This window comes from Hylobates moloch, unplaced genomic scaffold, assembly GCF_009828535.3.
Source record: "Hylobates moloch isolate HMO894 unplaced genomic scaffold, HMol_V3 SCAFFOLD_16, whole genome shotgun sequence".
In the NCBI taxonomy this organism is placed as follows: Eukaryota; Metazoa; Chordata; class Mammalia; order Primates; family Hylobatidae; genus Hylobates; species Hylobates moloch.
Genome location: NW_026652291.1, coordinates 73,813,592 through 73,833,256, shown reverse-complemented (window position 1 = coordinate 73,833,256; position 19,665 = coordinate 73,813,592). Strand labels below are relative to the sequence as shown.

Below are 19,665 nucleotides of genomic sequence, written 5' to 3'. Positions count from 1 at the left end.
TGCAATGGAACTGTGGAGAAAGGAGCAGTCAACTGACTTAGTAATAATAAAGCAGAGTAAATTTACAATACTCTGTTCTCAAATAATGTATCTTAGAACAGAACAGTGTATAATAACATTGTGTATAGTAAAATAAACTGTGCTAAAGGATCATTCAACATTGTCCTTTAATTATGTTTATGGCTACTACTTTGGGTCACCCAGCTTGTCTTCTACATCCCTTCTTCCTATTGCTGAAAAGGTTACTAAAGCCCATTGCAACACTGTTCCTGGATAAAGGCAGAGGTAAAGTGGGAAGGAAAGCACAGGAATGACATCAGCATTCTACGTTTCTGTACCTATGGGTTCCATTAGGAGCTGGCAGGGATGAGATGTGTTCCACAATCAATCAGTCCGTCTATGTAGTTATGCACTCACTATCGTCTCTTTTCTGTGACCTGGGTTGTAAAGGAATGGGTAGAAAAAAGAGGCGGGGGCAGAGATAAGATCTTCTGCTTTAGGTTGTAAGCATTTTAAATCTCTGAAATGAAAAAGAACAACCTCATGTTTTCTGGGAAATGATACTTTTGATGTGGTTTTTCCACTCCTAGCTCATAGGAAAAAAGGATATTGTTGAGTTACGAGATATCTATCAGTGGTCATAGGCAAAGTTGGTGACAATTTTAAGAGCTACTTCCTCATGTGTACACACACACACACACACACACACATACATTTACATTTTAAATGGTCTTTACTTGCCAGAAATCAGCCTTGTGACTTAGGGCAAGTAATCTCAAATATGAAGAATACACAGGCCACAGATGATATAACATTTTAATTTTAAAATTGTACATGATTATCTGTGTTTTCTGTCGTTAGTTTTTATCAGAACTATAACATAGTTCCTCAAAGAAGGTAGACAATTTGGGATAAATGTAAGCAGTTATGTAAGACTAGAATTGATGCAGAACATAAGTAACATTTCACACTGTCAACAGCAACACTAAATTACTAGGCCTGAACCATATTTTTATGCGTATTGCTATTTTCTGCTCAATGTCTTCTCTTTACATGTAAGGCCTTTCTCAATGTGTCTGTTCTGTGCTGAGCTTTGAAATCCTCCACCCTTTCAAGCATCCTTGTTGCAGCATCAGGCTGTGTTCTCCAGCACTTAGCACGTTACTCTGCATGCACACAGCTCTCGACAATCATCTGTCAATCTATTAGGTGCTGATTGATTAGTTATTTTCTAACATTTACATAGCAGGATATGTGATTAACAATATCACACTTCTGTATTCAGGTACTTACTGTGGTTTATTTATTATCATTTTATGAATGTCTCTCTGTCCTTATCTGCTTATTTATATAACGTTCAAACTAATGAATTAAATGCAGAATAAATAGCTGCCAGTTCAATTTATCTTGAAAATTAGCTGACATAATGGCATTGACAGAAACCCTAATGAGCATTAATTTACTTATTCATCAAATACTTACTGAGCATACTGAGTACCAGCCATTGTGCAAAGTGGTGGGGATACAGACATGAAGAGGGCAGATGGAGTCTCTGTCCTCATGGAGCTTCTAGATAAGAAAAGAAACAGTGGTTGTGTCACACAATAATACAAGTTCAGGGAGCTCTTGTATCAGAATTGATTAGCGTATGTGGTAGAAAACCCAAATCGCAGTAGTTTAAGGAAAATAGAAATTTCTCTCCAACGTGAGTGTCTGGAGGTAGATAACCCAGAACTCCACTATGTCTATCTTGTTGCTGTGCTGCGTGTGGCCTCTATGCCCAAAGTTACCTTGTTGTCTAACATGGCAGCCTGTGTCCATATTCCACTAGTAAGATGGGAGAAAGAGAAGATCAGGCTCCTTCTCTTTAAAAAACTTCCCAGACGTTGCTCAAACCACTTTCCCTTACATCCCTTTGGCCAGAACTTAGTCATATGGTGATGCTGAGCAGCAAAAAGAAGCTGGGAAATGCAATATTTATTCTGGGTGGCCAGGAAGAAGAGGGGGTGCCTACTAAGAGGACAATTAACCATCTTTGCCTCAGGATTTCTGGGAAAATGGTTGCCTAAATTGAGATCTGAAGCTTCGTAGGATTCTCAGAAATTTATGTACGTGTGTCCTTATAGAAGAAAAACATTCCTGAGTAAAGAAGAAGTTCTGGGAATTGAACACTGAGAAGAAACTCGTCTCTCACCAATCATGATTAATCATTGTGTGACAATGTTTGTACTTTTTTTTTTTTTTTTTTGGAAAAGAGTGTGGTGCAGGTTATTTCAGAGGAAGGTGGTCGTGGTAACGATCAGTGAAGTTTTGTGGTTGAACAGGCTGACCAGGGGATCTTCTCAGAAAAGACGAAGTCTGCGAGAAGGGTTTATGACATGGTGGTGTTAATCTTTTCCCAATATTGGCTCAGGCGAAGGCATGTACTTGAGGCAGTTCAAAGGCCAGGGCATTCAGGGGCTATCCCAAGGTAAAAGTTCAGGGGATAACCCATGCATTTTTGTGCCTGTGGTAGGGTCAAATTACCAGTTTCATTCAAATCCTAGAGATATAGTCATGCTCACTAACATGACATGAATCTGCAGAAACAATGAAAACATTTACAATATATTAAATTTACAGTATCAGTCTGCTTTGAGGCTTTTCTAATTTTTGTAATGTTCAGCCTTATAAAATCAGTATTTTGTCTAGTTTAAACGAATCTAATAGTAATTCTTGTTTAATTGTTATTGTGATAAATCAGCAGTTGCCTGAAATAAAAATAACATATGGAACATTTTTAACTTTCTGAAATATAGTATGTTATTTGAGAAAATATATGTTTTATGTTTTTCTAATTATTTTCATACTGTCATTTAGTTATGTTTTGGTTCTGCTTTTTACTCCCAAAATGAATGGAAGTTACAAATAGTCCAGCCCATTTAAAATTAAGCATGACTTGAAGACATTTTATCTCTAAAATGACTTTTTTCTGGTTTTAAGATCAAACACCAAATTTAAATCTAAAATTAGCCAGAGTCTAAGAAAAGCACTGATCTAAATTTATATTTAGGTTCTTATGTATTTTTTTCATATTCCTTCTCAAATACTATGAAGTTATAACTTTTTTCCCCAGAGAAAGTGTTACTGTGGTTGGTGGCTGGCAGTACAATTTTTATATCATGCATGAGCAGGGGAGATTGAATCATTTAATTCCTCTGTGGCTGGTTAGTTTAATAAATGCCAGGTTGGTAAAAGCAACACTTCTAGGTCTTATTTGTCTTGAGATCAGTGTGTCTTAAAATCGCAATTAGGATGGATTATTAAATGGAAGCTGATATTTCAGAGTTATCTTCTTTTCTATGTTAGATTTTTAATTTTATGAGAATAGAGAAATTATTAAACTTTGTGCTCACTAGCTCATTATTTTGTTTGTGCCTTCATAGTAGGTCACAGAATTGTCGATAAGCACATGGTACCACTCAGTTTCTTGAGGTCACTTCTAGGCCTATGGAACATGATTAATCTGATTCTATTTATATGGTTATCTTCATAAATAATAATCAGGGTCTCACAGTCTTAAGCCATCTGTGGAGGACAGCAAGCATCCATTCCCACTCCAAGTGAATCCAGATTTAACTCTGAACTCTGATTAAAGTCACAACTTCCATATAATTTCCAACATTTCTGTTCTGTCTGCCTGTAATGCATTTTATCACTAACTTAAATTCTACAAATTACTTGTTGTGATTTAAAATAACAGTGAATAAATAATCACACAGAGATCCTGGACCAAATATGTTGTATTGGACCATTTAGGTCCCATTTTCCTTTTGGCCAGCTCACAGTTTTGCCGGTAGTTTCATAGATGGCCGCTGACTCTCAGATCTAGAGGTGCATGGGACACTAGTACATCTACGCTATGACGAGAGAAGGTGTTTTTACTGGTAAACTGTTTACCAATGGAGAGAGGGCTGGGCCATCAGTGCTGTTGGACTTGCAAGTGAATAACTGTGATTGGGAGCACTGGGGGGATTAAAGGGAGAAGATGATTAGATTATTGGGAGAGTACATTAGCAGAGGTCAGTACCACTCCTCTGCTTACAACTCCTCGAAATGTCTTCAATAAACATGGAGTACCTTGGTAATAAGAAAAAACAACCAAGAGCTATTTAAAAAAGAAAATCCTTCACTGGCTCCTCGTGGCCTATGGGATAAAGCAGAAGTGACTAAACATGAACTTGAGCCTCACCTGCACACTTCCAGCCTCATCTCTTGCCATGCTCTGCCTTCAACCCTAGGCTGCTGTAATGTTCAAGCGATTCTTGCCTCTTTTCTTCTTTTTCCTGTGCAATATCTTTCCTCCGTGCCTCATGCTCGTGCTGTCCTCTCTCTGCCTTGAATCCTTTTCCCACCCCTCACCTGATCCCATGCTAGGTCAGGGGCCTCTCTCTAATGTTCTCCCATAAACTCTGAGCATCGCACCTCCTCCCATGCATTACTATTGGTTCTTGTGTGTCTGTTTGTTCCCCTCACTAGACTCTATCCTCAATACCAGACACATAGAGGGCAATCAGTGCAAGTTTGTCAAGTGAATAAATGAGTGTTTTGGTGTATACTAGGGGACCATCATAGGGGACTGAAAATAATTTTAAGTAATCACAAAAGTATAATCATCTGATCTATTATCTGTTTACTACCAGAAATGCACATTAGCACATAGAAAACTGAAACAATTTTGCAAATAGGTAAACAGGTTTATATAAATGTGGTCTGATTCTCCAAGTCTTGCCGTAAGCTTTAATAAGTTGTTGGTATTGTGGGTTCTTTTGGTAAACTTTTTGAGAAATGTACCAACTAGCGCTATTTGGTGTGTGTTTTTTGCTTCTAATCTAACGTCAAGTCAGTGGGAGAAGCTTTGTGTACTTGCTTTGGTAAACTGATTCTGAGTATCTTATTTCCTTATGTGCATGAGGTACACGGAAGTGAACTTAATGGATTTCTGCTACAGTGTGTGGTAAGGATGCTATTTTTAAAAGTCTGAGTTCCCAGAATAAATTTTTTAAATAGGATTAGGGTTTTATCTTATAACTAACATAATAAAGCTTAAATTAGAATTATAAACAATATATGTGTATGTGTGTATGTGTGTGTGTATATATAAAATCCCATCATGGGGGCAAGACCCTCATGACCTCATTTCATATATATATATGTGAGTCAGATTCAAAAACAGCAACAAACATAGAATATTAGACCTCAAAGTTATTCTAGGCCATTTAATCTTTTGCTTTACAGATAAGGAACTGATATCATCATGGGTAAATGATGATTCCATGAAGGCACCAGAACAAAAATTCTAGTCACCTGATTCTTACTTTGGGGGTAAATGTGAATTCTCAAGCAAGGAGAAGTATATGGAGACCTCACAGTTGGCAAGGAAGATTTCTACTCATGCTACCTTGAGTAACAGGGGTTAATAATAAAGCTAAAACAGTACCTAGAGGCTTTGCTGTCGTGTCCAGCAATCCTGTGGCCTCTGCTCACCTGAGCGTGTCTCCTCCTCTCTCTAGGCAATGAGATTCCAATTGGGTCCTTGACTTGGGAAGCCTTTGGCACAAACATCATCCATATTGGATCTTATTAGTTGTAGCCAAAGTAAGACAGTTTTGGTCAATACATAGGACTTTGCAACCTAGAGCAGGCATATGCAGGGAAAATTTCCTAAAGCTTCTGCAGAAGCAAAGTGGGCCTTCAGGTAGGTACAGGCCCTTTGAGCTTTCTGAACGTGGTCAGTATGGGGAGGAAAAGACATTTGTGTGGATAAATATGGGATGGGGAAGGTAAACTACATCACAGCTAAATTCAAGTTGAGTTAGTTTATAAATGGAGGTAAATGCTCTGCCTATAAGAAACTACTCACAAATACTGTTGTGTGGCCTTTGGGCAAATCAGCTGAACATTATCAACCTCAGTTTTCTTATCTTAAAGGAAAGATGATAATGATACTTACCTTGTCCACTCGTTGTGCCTGTCAGTGACCATGTATATTAAATGACCATCCATATGTAGGTAACTATTACTGTTATTACCTCTATAATACCAAAACGATGACTACTATAGTTATTTTTACAACTACTAGTACCTAACACTACTGTACTACTCCTATTGTTACATGCCAGTAGGTTGTGTTATAATTGAGTAGTCTTCTCTGCTCAGTTAGACGATAGCAGAGAGAGTTTTACAATTTATTTGCAAGAGGCTATAGTTCTTTCACTGTGCAATGATTAAGATCAGGGCTTTGTGGGAGTTAAAACTACTTCCTAGATGTAACGTCTTAGACAAGTTATTTAACTTATATACTTCAATTATCTCCTTTGTAAAATGGGGATACTACATTATATCACATAAAGTTTTTGTGAAGATTAAATGAGATAATCTAAGTACTGCTTAGAACAATGCCTAGCACACAGTGATCTTGCAAGAAATATTCTCTATTAAGCTATTAATGTATTGATATGTATTGTATTTTCATAACTACCTTGGGAGAGAAGAGGCATCATTATCTTTGTTTCATGGATACTGAAACTGAGGTTTCTGATTTGCTATGTTTACTAACATACCAAAGCTGGGAGAGATTCAAAGAGCCTCCTGCTCTTCCTTCCTTCTTTTCTTTCCTCCCTTCCTTCCACATATCCTTATTGTTGGGTTGGAATGGGAAGCCATAACTCCCGCCCAGTTGATTTGAATTAGCATGTCTGATTATTTCTTAAATTTTCTTTCCCCTCCAGCCCTACCTCCCTGCCAGAGCACTTGTAAGAAAGTACTCTCTCACATATCTTATTCCCATTGAAATAAAATCATATTATGCTTCTATCTTTTGCCACTAGCCTATTAGTATTAGCTGTCATATCTGAAGTCCCAAGTTCTTTATCTGAATCCCTCATACTTGAGAAATCGACGGGATCAAGGAAATAGGAACCAGTGTTTACATAAGTGTTTATTGGACTTTTCTTTATCATCTTTCAGGTCTTGTGGAAATTTGCCTGATGCACCCCCTAGATGTGGTGAAAACCAGGTAAGGTTCTGCATGAACAAGTTTTATTGACTTTGGCTAATATCCAAATTAAGATCTGTCAGAGCACTAAATGCTAGGACTTGTCCCAGGCCAGTAGCTTCTCTCTATAATGGCAGTTATATTTGCTTCTAAAGAAAGTACTATTTGACAGATAAAATGTGATCAGTGAAAAGCATTTCTGGATGAAGGTCATCTGAAGTATGTAATATTTTACTGCCTTTACATGACAACCATAAGGTATGATTTGTAGCTATATTGGTAAATGAGGTAAATTTATCAAAATGATGTAAAAACTAAACTTTATCCAGTGGATTATGACAGCACATTTTCATTTGGCATTGCCAAACAAATCCCTATTTAATAGTCAGCATTTTGGTATGAGACTTCAAAATTTCAAGTAAGCTTTTTACATAGTGCTTAAAGAATTTATTCCTATTACTGTTTGCCAATGCAAAATGCCATATTTTCAGGAAACTGCAGGGGCATAATATGGTCAATGGAAGCCAGGGCAATGTATTAAATCTATTTACCAAGAGGGAAAAAAAGAAAAATAACAAAACTTGGTGGGGTATAATATGATCTAGAGCATTTTTAAAAAGTTAAACCTGTGGCCGAATTACTGAACTTTCTATTTTTTCAAATTGGAAGCTCTTGGAGTCTAGTGAAAATTTCCATTTATTTGCACTATATGAAACCCAAAAGCACCATGCTAGGTTGGAGGCTAACAGCCAACGATGCTATGCAATAATGGTGGTTAAAGAAACCATTACTGCCTCAATTAGGAAATATGTGATAATTCAGGGTGGTCATTGGATGGATGTGTTACTTACTCTACCTAAAAAGGCAGCAGAATCTTAGGCTGGTTGCTGAAAGCAAGAGAAGGTGACTGTGGCGTGCAAAAATAATATTACATTTCTAATAGAGGTAGGGAAGATGGGAATTTGGCCTCTGTCTTAGATGGAGCTGCTGTAACAAAATATTATAGACTGGGTGGCTTAAACAACAGACATTCATATTTACAGTTTTGGTGGCTAGGAATTCCGAGATTAAGGTCTTGGCTGATTCAGTTCTTGGTAAGGGCCCTTTTCCTAACTGTGGAGGGCCTCCTTCTTGCTGTATACTTACATGACAGAGAGAGGAAGCTCTGTTGTCTGTCTCTTCCTCTTCTTATAAAGCCATTAATACCATCATGGGGGCAAGACCCTCATGACCTCATTTAAACCTAATCACCCCCCAAAGACCTCACCTCCAAATACCATCACATTGTGGGTTAGGGCTTCAATATACACATTCTGGAGGGACACAAACATTCAGTTTGTAACAGCCTCAAATCACTAAACTCAAAGAGAAAGAAGAAAACCAGGGGCCCTGCACGGTGGCTCATGCCTGTAATCCTAACACTTTGGGAGGCAGAGGGAGGTGGATAATCTGAGTTCAGGAGTTTGAGACCAGCCTGGCCAACACGGTGAAACCCCGTCTCTACTAAAAATACAAAAATTAGCCAGGCGTGGTGGCACACCTCTGTAATCCGAACTACTCAGGAGGCTGAGGCAGAAGAATCACTTGAACCCGGGAGGTAGAGGTTGCAGTGAGCCGAGATCGCACCACTGCACTTCAGCTTGGGTGACAGAGCAAGACCCCATTTCAAGAAAAAAATAAATAAATAAGTAAATAAATAAAAGAAAAAAGAAAAAGAAAACCACAAATTATATTCAAATGCAAGGTATGCGTACCCCTGGGCCATCTTTATTACAAGGTTCCAAAACAGAAAGCAAAACTCCCTGGGATTTCCTTCTTAGATTCCATGTTAACCTTCTTTGAGAAGCCAGATTATTGTTGCTAATGTCACTGAGAAAATAATCTTTTTCATTTGAAGGTAATTTCCTAACTTAGTAAACTGTTCCAATGAACATAGAGGAGAAATAAGAATGATTTAATCAAGACACAATATTAGAATTATGGTCCCTCATTCACTCAATGTTTTATTCATCCATTCAACAGACGTGTATTGAGCATCTAGTGTGTGTGGGTTTCAGGATAGCTCTGCCCTCAGAGAGCTCACAGTCTGATTAGCTAATTGAGATCTTATCACAATGAACTTCAAAAGCTGTATCATTTTGTTGTACTGGAATTGAATTGAAAACTTCTTGAAATGGATATAACAAGTTACCGGGGCTTTATATCTTCTTTGTTACACAAATATTTTCATTAAAATGGCATTCATTCATTAGAGTTAGTCACATGACTTTGCCTAACTTCAGCAGGGAGGAAGATACAGTCCTTCCAGGTGCTCTGAAGGAGAGGGGAATTGGATACTGGGTGGTATTTGACCTGCATAATGAAAAGTATGTTGAATAAAGATTCACAATCATAGAGTAAACTGAAAGCCACAAATATGGGCAACTGACATTGCAACAGAAGTAGAATATGCAAGATTGATAGGATTTATCACCCAGGCACTAACAGAAAGGTGACATCAAGTAGGCAGGAGCAGACTCACATGTGGGAACCTCTTCACCATCACATTATACAGGAGATGACTATGTTTCTAAATAGAAACAAATTCATACCCAGGGAATAGTATTGATCATTTATAGAGTTTTAAAAATCCACTTTAAAGAGGAGTTTTGAAGTAAATTTTTAGAATCTCTTGTTATTCATTCAGCAAGAAAAAGATTAGGCACAAATAGAACCCCAAAACAAGACTTGACTCCAAAAAGTAGACACATTTATTTTGCCATACTCCAGCACATGAGATATGGTGGAAAATGAGCCATATCCATATTTGGATTAATTCAGTATACTTCTCCTTAAGTAATAAAATCCAATTAAAAAAAATTGTGAAGTGAGGTTTGGGTTCATGTATCCCATGCCCCAATTTGACAATGCCTACCACAACTTAGAATCCAGTACTCTCGGAATACTGTGTCATTTAAAAAATGACCTGCTAAAATCACCAATGCTAAGTGGTTTCATGTATTAATCTCCTGCAGTTTATGGTTTATGTTATTTATTTTAATATTGATCAAAATAGTACATGTATGTTGTATCAAATTCAAATAATACTCCAAGCCTTGTGTCAATTAAGACAGGCTAGGTTATGTGGCTGTAACATCAACAAACTTTAAATCTCAGCAGATTACAAAAACAAGGATTTCATGTCTGATACAACTGGGTATGTTTATCTGTCCAGGCTGCTATAACAAAATATCATAAACTGGGTAACTTATAGACAACAGAAATTTATTTCTCACCATACTGGAGGCTGAGACGTCTAAGCTCAAGGTGCTGGCAGGTTTGATGTCTGGTAAGGGCCTGTTTTCTGGTTCATAAAGGGTGCCTTCTTGCTGTGTCCTCACATGGTGAAAGAGCAAGGCATCACTCTCGGGTCTCTCTTATAAGGGTACTAATCCCATTCCTGAGGGCTCTACCCTTATGACCTCCTAAAGGCCCCACTCCTGATGCCATCACCTTGGGGGGTTGGATTTCACCATATGGATTTGGGGGGGTGGGGCACAAACATTCAGACCATAGCCAGTGGACACTCTGCTCAGACTGAAAGAAGCTCTGTTTGAACACGTGCTTTCCCCATTCCTGTGGCAGGAAGAATAGAGCTGAACGGTCTCACCCTGGTGGTTAGAGCTCTGACCACACGTGTCCTTTTCACCCAACCTATCATTAGGAACTAGCCACTTGACCACACCTAAACATCCAGAAGGAGAAGAAATATGATACTCCTACTGGCCTGAAGGAAGGGACATGGTGTCAGTGTGCCATAGGTATGTCTTTTCCAAGCCTTATAAGCATGAACATCATTCCCCTACCATGTGCTCTCCACCCACCAGTTCCCATTCCAGAGGCAAGGACCTTTGACTTTTAGCCGATTCCATTGTAATTCACTTCAACATTTCTAAATATTATACTTACACTGGTTGTATTGAGTTGAACAGTGTCCCGCCCCAATTCACATCCTTCCCAGAACCTCACAAGGTGACTTTATTTGGAAGCAGGGTCTTTGCAGATGTGATTATTCAACTTAAGAGGTGGCCATATGGAATAGAGTATGCCCTAAGTCCACTATGACTGGTATTCTAAGAACAAGGAAAGAGACTCACAAAAAGAGGCATGCTCTAAAGATGGCCAGATGCCGTCTTCTCTGATGGCAGAGATTAGAATTCTGCAGCTACAAGACTGTGAATACCAAGGACTGCTGACAATCCCCAGAAGCTCAGAAAGTGGTATGGACCAGATTCTCCTTTAGAGCCTTTAAGAGGAGCCAACACTGATGACACCTTGATTTTGGACTTCTGGACTTCTGAACTGTGAAAGAATAAGTTTTTGTTGTTTTAAGCCACAGGGTTTGTGGTAGTTTGTGATGCAGCCCTAGGAAACTAATACATCACTCTTTCTTAATTTGTCAACTGTAAATGTTTTTTTGACATCTAGAATTACACACTGTCCCCATTTCCCCTTCTTACATCTGTCCCATTATTGATCCATGATCAATTGTTTGCATTATTTTGAGTACACGAACATTGTTCACTGCTGAACCAAGTAGTGCTCAAGGATTTATTTTTCTGGAGTTAATTATTGCCTCATATTTTCATTATTTAGTTCTCTATAAGGCTATTGTTAATTGCAATGTCTTCCTAAATGTTTCTTCAGGTTCCTTTTCCCTACTATTTCCACATTGTCAAACTCTTAGCAGGTAATGTGGTGGGGCTTGTTGAACGTGGGATTTTGGAAATTACTTGGCTTTTTTGTTAGGTCCTCCCTCATCTCTCTTCCAGTATCAAGATTTAAATGTCTTTTCTGGGGATACTGTTTCTCCAATGAAGAATTTTTCAATCAAGATTGTGTGTATGGGAGGGTCCCACTGTTAAGGATGAAAATATTATCGTCATCCTCTTGTTTCTGGTATGGGGCCGCTCTCCTACCCTCCACTATACCTAGTGGCTCCCAGTCTGAAGCTGTTCTTATAGTCTCCAAAGAGTAAGCCTCAGGTCTTTAGTGTGAGGTGGGAGAGAAAACATACATGGACTTTCAAGCAGTGCTCTTGCTTCTAGTTACATATTCCCACTTTTCAAGTTATCTGGTACCTCCGAGGCCTGAGGCATCCCAGGGATATCCCAGGGTCTTTCCTGGCAATCCCTTCTTTAGGTAGTTAGGGTACAGCCTTCTTTGCCCTGCTAAGGCAGTGACCATTCCTCCATCCGTTTCCATCTTGCAAAAATGAGTTGACATTGCACATTCACTGTTACTTCCTGCTCCATCCTCTTTGTCCCTGTGGGTTTATGCTTATTTATAATTATTATTCTTTCATTGCCTGTGTTAGTCATGGCCCAATCAGGCAATACAGCCACTCTGAGTATTTGAAACTATGCAAAGTCAATGCAAGGAATTCCAGAGGTAAGGACCTTTGACTTTTAGCTGATTCTGTTCTAATTCACTTGGATATTTCTAAATATTATACTTATATTGCTTTGCATTGAGTTGAATGGTGTCCCTGCCCCAATTCTGTCCAGATTGTAGAATTGCTAAGGAGCCAGCAAAGGACTGTGAGGCGACCTAGAGATTAGGAATAGCACCACCGCCCCAGGCTGAAGGAACAAAGGGAGGAGGTGGTATTGCCAGAGCCCAGGGCCTGGTAACCCTGCTGGAAGCTAGAATCATGGTAGGTCTCTCTAGTGGGAGATGGAGCCTCAGGATGCAGCCACTGCCTGCCTGAGGTAGAGAGGGATGGGAGAAGTCCTCTGCTTTCTCCCTTCTCTCCCTGCCTTCAGGATCCCACTCACCAGTGCTCCTATTTGCTGAACCCAGGGAAGTCTGGGAAACCAGCCTTGCAGAGGTCAGCCCCTTCACATTACAGAACAGAGCAGGACAAGGCAGGAGTGAGAAATTGATTTGAAGATAAGCAGAATGGGGACTGACATACTGTTTTTGAAGGGTTTGGAGAAAGCACTAAGAGAAGCATGGATTTTCAGTTCAGCATGTTGAATTGCCAAGAGACTTGCTTCAAACTCACTTTGTATCTTAAAAGATGGTTAGAAATTATCATTGATACATATTTTATGGCGAGATTCCAGGCACTGTGGCACTTAATATAGGAAAAAAGTTTATTCTGCTCCATGCAAATATGGCACCAGGGATAGACCTAATGTTAGCAGAGGCCAGCCACATGACAAGTGATGTGTTCTAAGGGTCCCCAGCTAATTTTAGCAGAGGATATTTGACTAAGAAGCTGTACATATGGCAGTTATGTAGAATCAAGGTCTCCTTTGAGAACCTCCCCAGAGACATCTGTATATATGGTTTTATAGTTCTGTTTATACACAAACAGAGCTGTGTGTACAATTGTGAGTGGACCCCTCATTAAGAACCTATGGCTACAAATGACAAAAGACCCCATTCACTTGTATAAATGGGAAGGCCAAAGGGTAGTTTCTGGCTTCGTACTCTCCAGCGGGTCAAATAAAATAATCTTTAATTATATTTCTCTGATATACTCTCTTTCTCCCTCCCTCCTTTTCTCCAGCTATCCTTTTCTTATATAGGCTTCATTTGGGGGTAGCTTGTCTCATTTGGCACTAGATAGCCTTGGCAGCTTCAAGTTTGCATGGTCCTTGGTGTTTGTGTGTGTGTAAGTAGCTTTGGCTTTAGAGTTAGGCTGCCTGGGTTCAAATCCTGACTCCTCCACTCATTACCTATGTGACCTCATTAACTTGTGTAACTCCTCTGTGCCTTAGTTTCCTCATATTTAAATAGGAGCAATAATGGTTTCCACATTATTATGAAAAATAAATGAGCATACACACACACACACACACACACACACACACACACTCGCACACGAAAGCATGGTATTTAATCCTGTTAGCAAAAACGGGGGGAATACAAAGACAAATAGAGTCTACAGGGTAGTGAAGAAACCTGAGCAAGGATACAAGCGTGGGAGGGGGAAGTGTTTACTATGCGGTCAGGCAGTTTCAAGTTTCTAAGCTACAAGACTTACGTGTCATGTAAGCACTACATTCAAATCCTTCCTCAGCAAGGGGTTTACAGCTAGAGCGTCCTTCTGGGCAGAAGAGCCTTGGTTTAGTGTCTGTGTTCCTGCTGGCCTCGTGCCACACATCATTTTGGGGCTGTGTGCTGACGTTATTCGGTATCCTCTAGAGCTAGCACCGTGCCTGGCCTTCAGGAGGTGCCCAGTGAATGTTGTTGAAGAAATGAGTACTTGGTAATAATCAAAATAATAACCTCAATAGTTCTATAGCCAAACTGAAATGTCTATAAAGTGAATAATAGGTAGTCTTCATTGTGTCGTGTTCATTGAAAAAGGGAAGAGTTCATGAAAAAGGTGGGAATTTAGAATCTGTTAAGATAAAAAGGGAGACATTGCTTGACAGGATGGTGAGCGAAAGATTACAAGCCTGTGGTGGAGTTTCAGGGACTGGATTGGGAAAGAACTAGGTAATGTAAGAAGATTCCCATTAGCTGTGCCTCGAGCAGAGGTGGGTGGACTAAGTGGGGAGAGGGATCGAGGGTGCTGAGGGAGCATGTGGAACAAGCTCTGAGATGGGAAGTGAAACCCCAGACTCCGTCTAGAGCAGCGCTGGCTAATTGAAACAAAATGCACCACACACATGTAATCTTAAGGTTTCTAAGGACCACATTTAAGGAAGTAAAAATGAAATAGGTAAAATTAATTCTAATAATAAATCCTATTTAACCTCATGGGTTCAAAACATTACCATAGCAACATGTTAATCAACATAAAAACTATGAATATTTTCCGTTCTTTTGTTTTTCATACAAAGTCTTTGAAATCTGGTGCCTATTTTACACTTAGAGCATATCTCAATATTGACTAATAAGCCACATTTCAAATGCTCCATAGCCACATGGGGCTAGAGGTCCCTGGATTAGACAGCGCAAGCCTAGAATGCAATGTGAAAAGGAAAGTCTTTACACAGAAGGACAGAGTCCAGTGGTTCTTTCCTAAGAAGAATACTCTTGCTTGGAATGAGTTGATGGTTGCAAATAAGCAAGGTCCTAGGTGGGGGGAATTTTGCTACATGGGCGTTTCAAGGTTTGTACCTGTGTGGAGAAAGTGGCATTCGAAAGCCCCAAGGATTTATGGAAGTCACAGTCTGAGAGAGTTGTAGCTTATATCCCTTTCATATTTTTAATCCCAGGAAAGGAAATGGCCCATTGTGCTTCAGGAAGAAAGAATTATTGAGGTGTTTGTTCTGTTTCACCCTGAGTCATTTTTTATTATTTTTGTTTTCAGTTTTGAACAGAGCATAAATGAGGTGCACACTACATAAACTGCCAATCCTACAAGGACTGATCTTTTTAAAAGTGCCCCGAAGGTACAGCAGTGGGCCTGTAGTTCCAGCTAGTCAGAGGGCTGAGGCAGGATTGCTTGAGGCCAGGAGTTTGAGAGCAGCCTAGGCAACATCGCAACACCCCATCTCTAAAACAAAAAGAAACATTTTTAAAGCAACCCCGTGTCAAATACCTCAAAGAACTGGAGAGCATGTTTTCTGGTGGTGCTGGGGAATGGGAGAAAGTGGGGTGGGAGGCATTTTCACATCTGCTCATAGACATATGGTTAAAGACTAGTGGTGAGTGGATAGGCCAGTGCATACTTTGGCTGTCATCCTTCTCACCCCCCATCAGGACTTAACTTGCACTAAGAAATCTTTTCATACTTCTCTCAAAACATATTAATCACTGGGTGAATTCTGAAGACTCACATGGGTTGAAAATTTGGCATCCACGTGTTGCTATATATGCACTTATGGGGCTTTTACTCAATCCGTGGAGATTGATTTACACTCTCTATTGGTGGCTCCCAAACCCCAGACTTCTGAATCAGAAACTCTAGGGGTGGGTCCCACCAATATTTATGTTTAACAGCCTCCCTGGTGATCCTTATGCAGCGAACCCAGACTGGTCACTGGGTCAGCCTTTGGGAGCTACTGCTGAATACCCTGTAGGCAGTTTTGTAAAAAGTCGTGTAAATAATTCCTTTTTTTTTTCTTAAGTGTTGAACCTTTCGTTAACCTATGATTCTCTTTGGTTTTATGTATGTAAACTGCTGCTTTGTTCGCCATGAGTGGAAGTGGGAGGACAAAATGGTTGCCTTGCAGAGCTCATTCCATGGTTTTTGAGAGCGATATGGAAATACATTATCCACAGCCAGAAGCAACACATTCTGTCCTACTGAGTGGGGTACTAGGGCAGAAATCAGCACCAGAGGATGGGAAAGGAGCGAGTATATTGGTTGTTACAGGCGGAAGGTAAATGGCTCTGATGGGTGAAAATGATTTAGAGGCATAAGCCCACCACAAACTTTATTAAAAAGAGAAACCTGAGGATGGGGTATGGTGAGAGGCTGCTTTGTGGGGAGCCCGGCAGAGAGTGTGAAGCCAGGGTCTGGGAAGTATCCACTGCCTCCTCTAGCAGGGAGGAGGGGAAACAGCCTTGAACTTTAAAGTGAATGCTTAATTTAGAGGTTGGAGAGGGGATGTTGGGCCAACGGAACAGCAGGCTGGAAACAGAATGAAGTCTCTTTTCCCCAATAGATCCTTTAAAAAAAAAAAAAAAGAAAGAAAAGAAAGGAATCTTTTTAAAAATGGGGAGAGAATACAAGGAAAAGGTTAGGATGGGGTATAGACAAGAGGCAGTAGAACCTATAGGATTCAAAAATAAATAAAAGAGCAGCTGGGAAGGTTATTTCCATATGTTAATGATTTGCTCGTGGTATAAAACATTAAGATCGCATTCAGGGTTAGAACATAGTTATGCCTGATTTCTCACCATGGATAGAAATTCAGGGCTAGACCACTGTCATGGCTTCTTTCTAACCATGGATAGAATGTGTCTGAAGTAAAACAAACAAGGAGTAGAACCACAGTTTTATAAACTATATTTTTATTGGGATTTTGTCATATAGCTAAATCAATCCATGGCAACATATAATGGTGTGGAATGGTTACAGGATCCCCAAATACATTGTGAGTGCAACTTCAACTTTGCTTTTGAAGTTGCATGACCGTAATAGGGTTTCTCTGGCATTTGTTTCATTTAACTGAAATGTCTTTTTGTAATTTCTGAGCCCAAGCAAGAAAGTACTGCATAGTGGGCGGACCACAACACTGTATTGATTAAGTCATTCTTTTCCATGCAGTCATTAGTAAAGATTTTGTTTAATAACATAATCAAATAAAAACAGGGCACACGATGGGTAACATATTTGGAAGGAATAGAGGTGCCAGTTGGCCAGGCTCCACTTGGCACATTATAGAGCTGCAGTGAATTATGTGGTTTTAAATGAATTAATATGTGCTTTAAAATGCCACTTGCTCCAACCTAAGTGCATTAATACAAATTAAATTCATCATTGCCTATGAGTTCATAGCAAACTTTGAAAGGTCTCACATTTTTATAGTGACTAATATAACCTAGGAATGACCCTAAAATGAAGAGAAAATAATCTTATTTTCTGCACTATTACAGAAAACTGCATGTCTACATTCTAGATGTATAGGACCCTCTGGAGAAAGGCAGAGGGTTTGAGGATGATAGGCCATGACCCTATGAAGAGATTTCATTAGTATTACTTCTGAGATTTTTGCTTTGATAATGTCCCGCCTCTCTTTGGGCTAGCAAGGGTTGTAGCCAAACTCTGGAAAGCTCAGAAGAGTCCACAGTAGAAAGTCTTGCCCCTGCATCTTTCTCACATGTTGGAGGTCCTCCCACTGAACACAGACCCAGGCCCTAGGCCGGGTTGCTTGCAATAACTGCCTTATCCATAGGTAGTGCTCCGCGCACGCCCACTTCTGCTGCTGCTGTCACCCAGGAAAAAGGAGGAGCTGAAGGATTCATTGCCTGAGGCATTGGGGAAAAAAATTGGTCCTCAAGATTATGTGCAGAAGAATCTTGCTGCCATAGACTAAAATTATTTTTAATCTTATTAATAAGGAGAAAATCCTCTTTTAAAAAAATCCAGTCAGTTCTCCCCACATAAAATAACAAAGTTCTATTATGTTTAATCAACTGTAACTCACTTTATAATCTGGAAAGGCTGTTTCTAAATTTATTTATTTATTTTTTCGTAAATGGAATTCTTTTTAAAATCACTCCCTAGAGGAAGAAGCTATTTTTATGACTCACATTGCAGAACCTTTGTAAAGTGTGTAATCTCTCTTTAATTTGTGTTTTGTCTAAATTTTAAAAATAAAGGTTTAGTGCTTGTATAGAGTACAGTAGCTATTATTCCTCGACTAATTAAATGGTCTTAGAAGATTCTCCCTTAGCTAATAAGGAAAGGTGTGTTTTGTTTGGATACTTCTTGCTTCTCTTCCCTGCTTAACTGCAAAGGTTTCTCCTGTGCCTACCCCAGCCTGAGGATGAGATGGAAGAGCGACAATGCATTCTTCATGCCTGTCAGTGGGGTTCTCCAGACATCTTTTTTTCTCTTTTTCAAGCTGAGAGATAAATAATTCTTAAATGGCCTTCTTATCTTTGTCATGGGAAAGTGAATTATTTCTAAAATGAGCATCAGCATGATGACTGTTTCCTTCGTTCCTCTCCCTAGTCCCCATTCAGGGTTTTACCCCAACTGCTTTCAAATTTCCAGCATTTTCATTAATCTACTTATTTAGCCAATGCCCATCACAAGTTTCCCTATGAGATAGTTTGCCTAAGCTATAGCTTAGATTCCAATTTGGGATCACTGTAATTTAATATAACTATATAATATGCAAATAAAATAAATTGATGTGGGATTATATTGAATTAAAAACAAACGGGATATTTTTCTAAGTGTTTGTTATGCCATCATAAACTTTTCTCAGATAATCTCCTTTTTTTCAAATTATACTTTAAGTTCTGGAATACATGTGCAGAATGTGCAGGTTTGTTACATAGGTATACACATGCCATGGTGAATTGCTGCACCCATCAACTCGTCATTTATATTAGGTATTTCTCCTAATGCTATTCCTCCCCTAGCCCTACAGTCCCTGAAAGGCCCCAGTGTGTGTTGTTCCCCTCCCTGTGTCCATGTGTTCTCATTGTTCAACTCCCACTTATGAGTGAGAACATGCAGTGTTTGGTTTTCTGTTCCTGTGTTAGTTTGCTGAGAATGATGGTTTCCAGCTTCATCCATGTCCCTGCAAAGGACATGAACTCATTCCTTTTTATGGCTTCATAGTATTCCATGGTGTATATGTGCCACATTTTCTAAATCCAGTCTGTCATTGATGGGCATTTGGGTTGGTTCCAAGTCTTTGCTATTGTGAACAGTGCCGCAATAAACATACGTGTGCATGTGTCTTTATAATAGAATGATTTCTAATCCTTTGGGTATACACCCAGTAATGGGATTGCTGGGTCAAATGGTATTTCTGGTTCTAGGTCCTTGAGGAATCGCCACACTGTCTTCCACAATGGCTGAACTAGTTTACACCCCACCAACCATGTAAAAGCATTCCTATTTCTCCACATCCTCTCCGGCATGTGTTGTTTCCCGACTTTTCAATGATTGCCATTCTAACTGGCATGAGATGGTATCTCATTGTGGTTTTGATTTGCATTTC

The 19,665-nt window shown here is 39.5% G+C and overlaps 1 protein-coding gene across 2 annotated transcripts in view; it reads left to right on the top strand.

Annotated features, from left to right (window-relative positions):
- The window catches only part of SLC25A21 (solute carrier family 25 member 21), a 523,509-nt gene that overhangs the window by 299,962 nt on the left and 203,882 nt on the right, over positions 1 to 19,665 (top strand). For both annotated transcript variants that reach the window (XM_032180289.2, XM_032180288.2), the window contains exon 2: positions 7,009 to 7,057. In XM_032180289.2, coding sequence (XP_032036180.1) covers positions 7,009 to 7,057 — 49 coding nt within the window. The remainder of the gene's footprint in view (positions 1 to 7,008; positions 7,058 to 19,665) is intronic.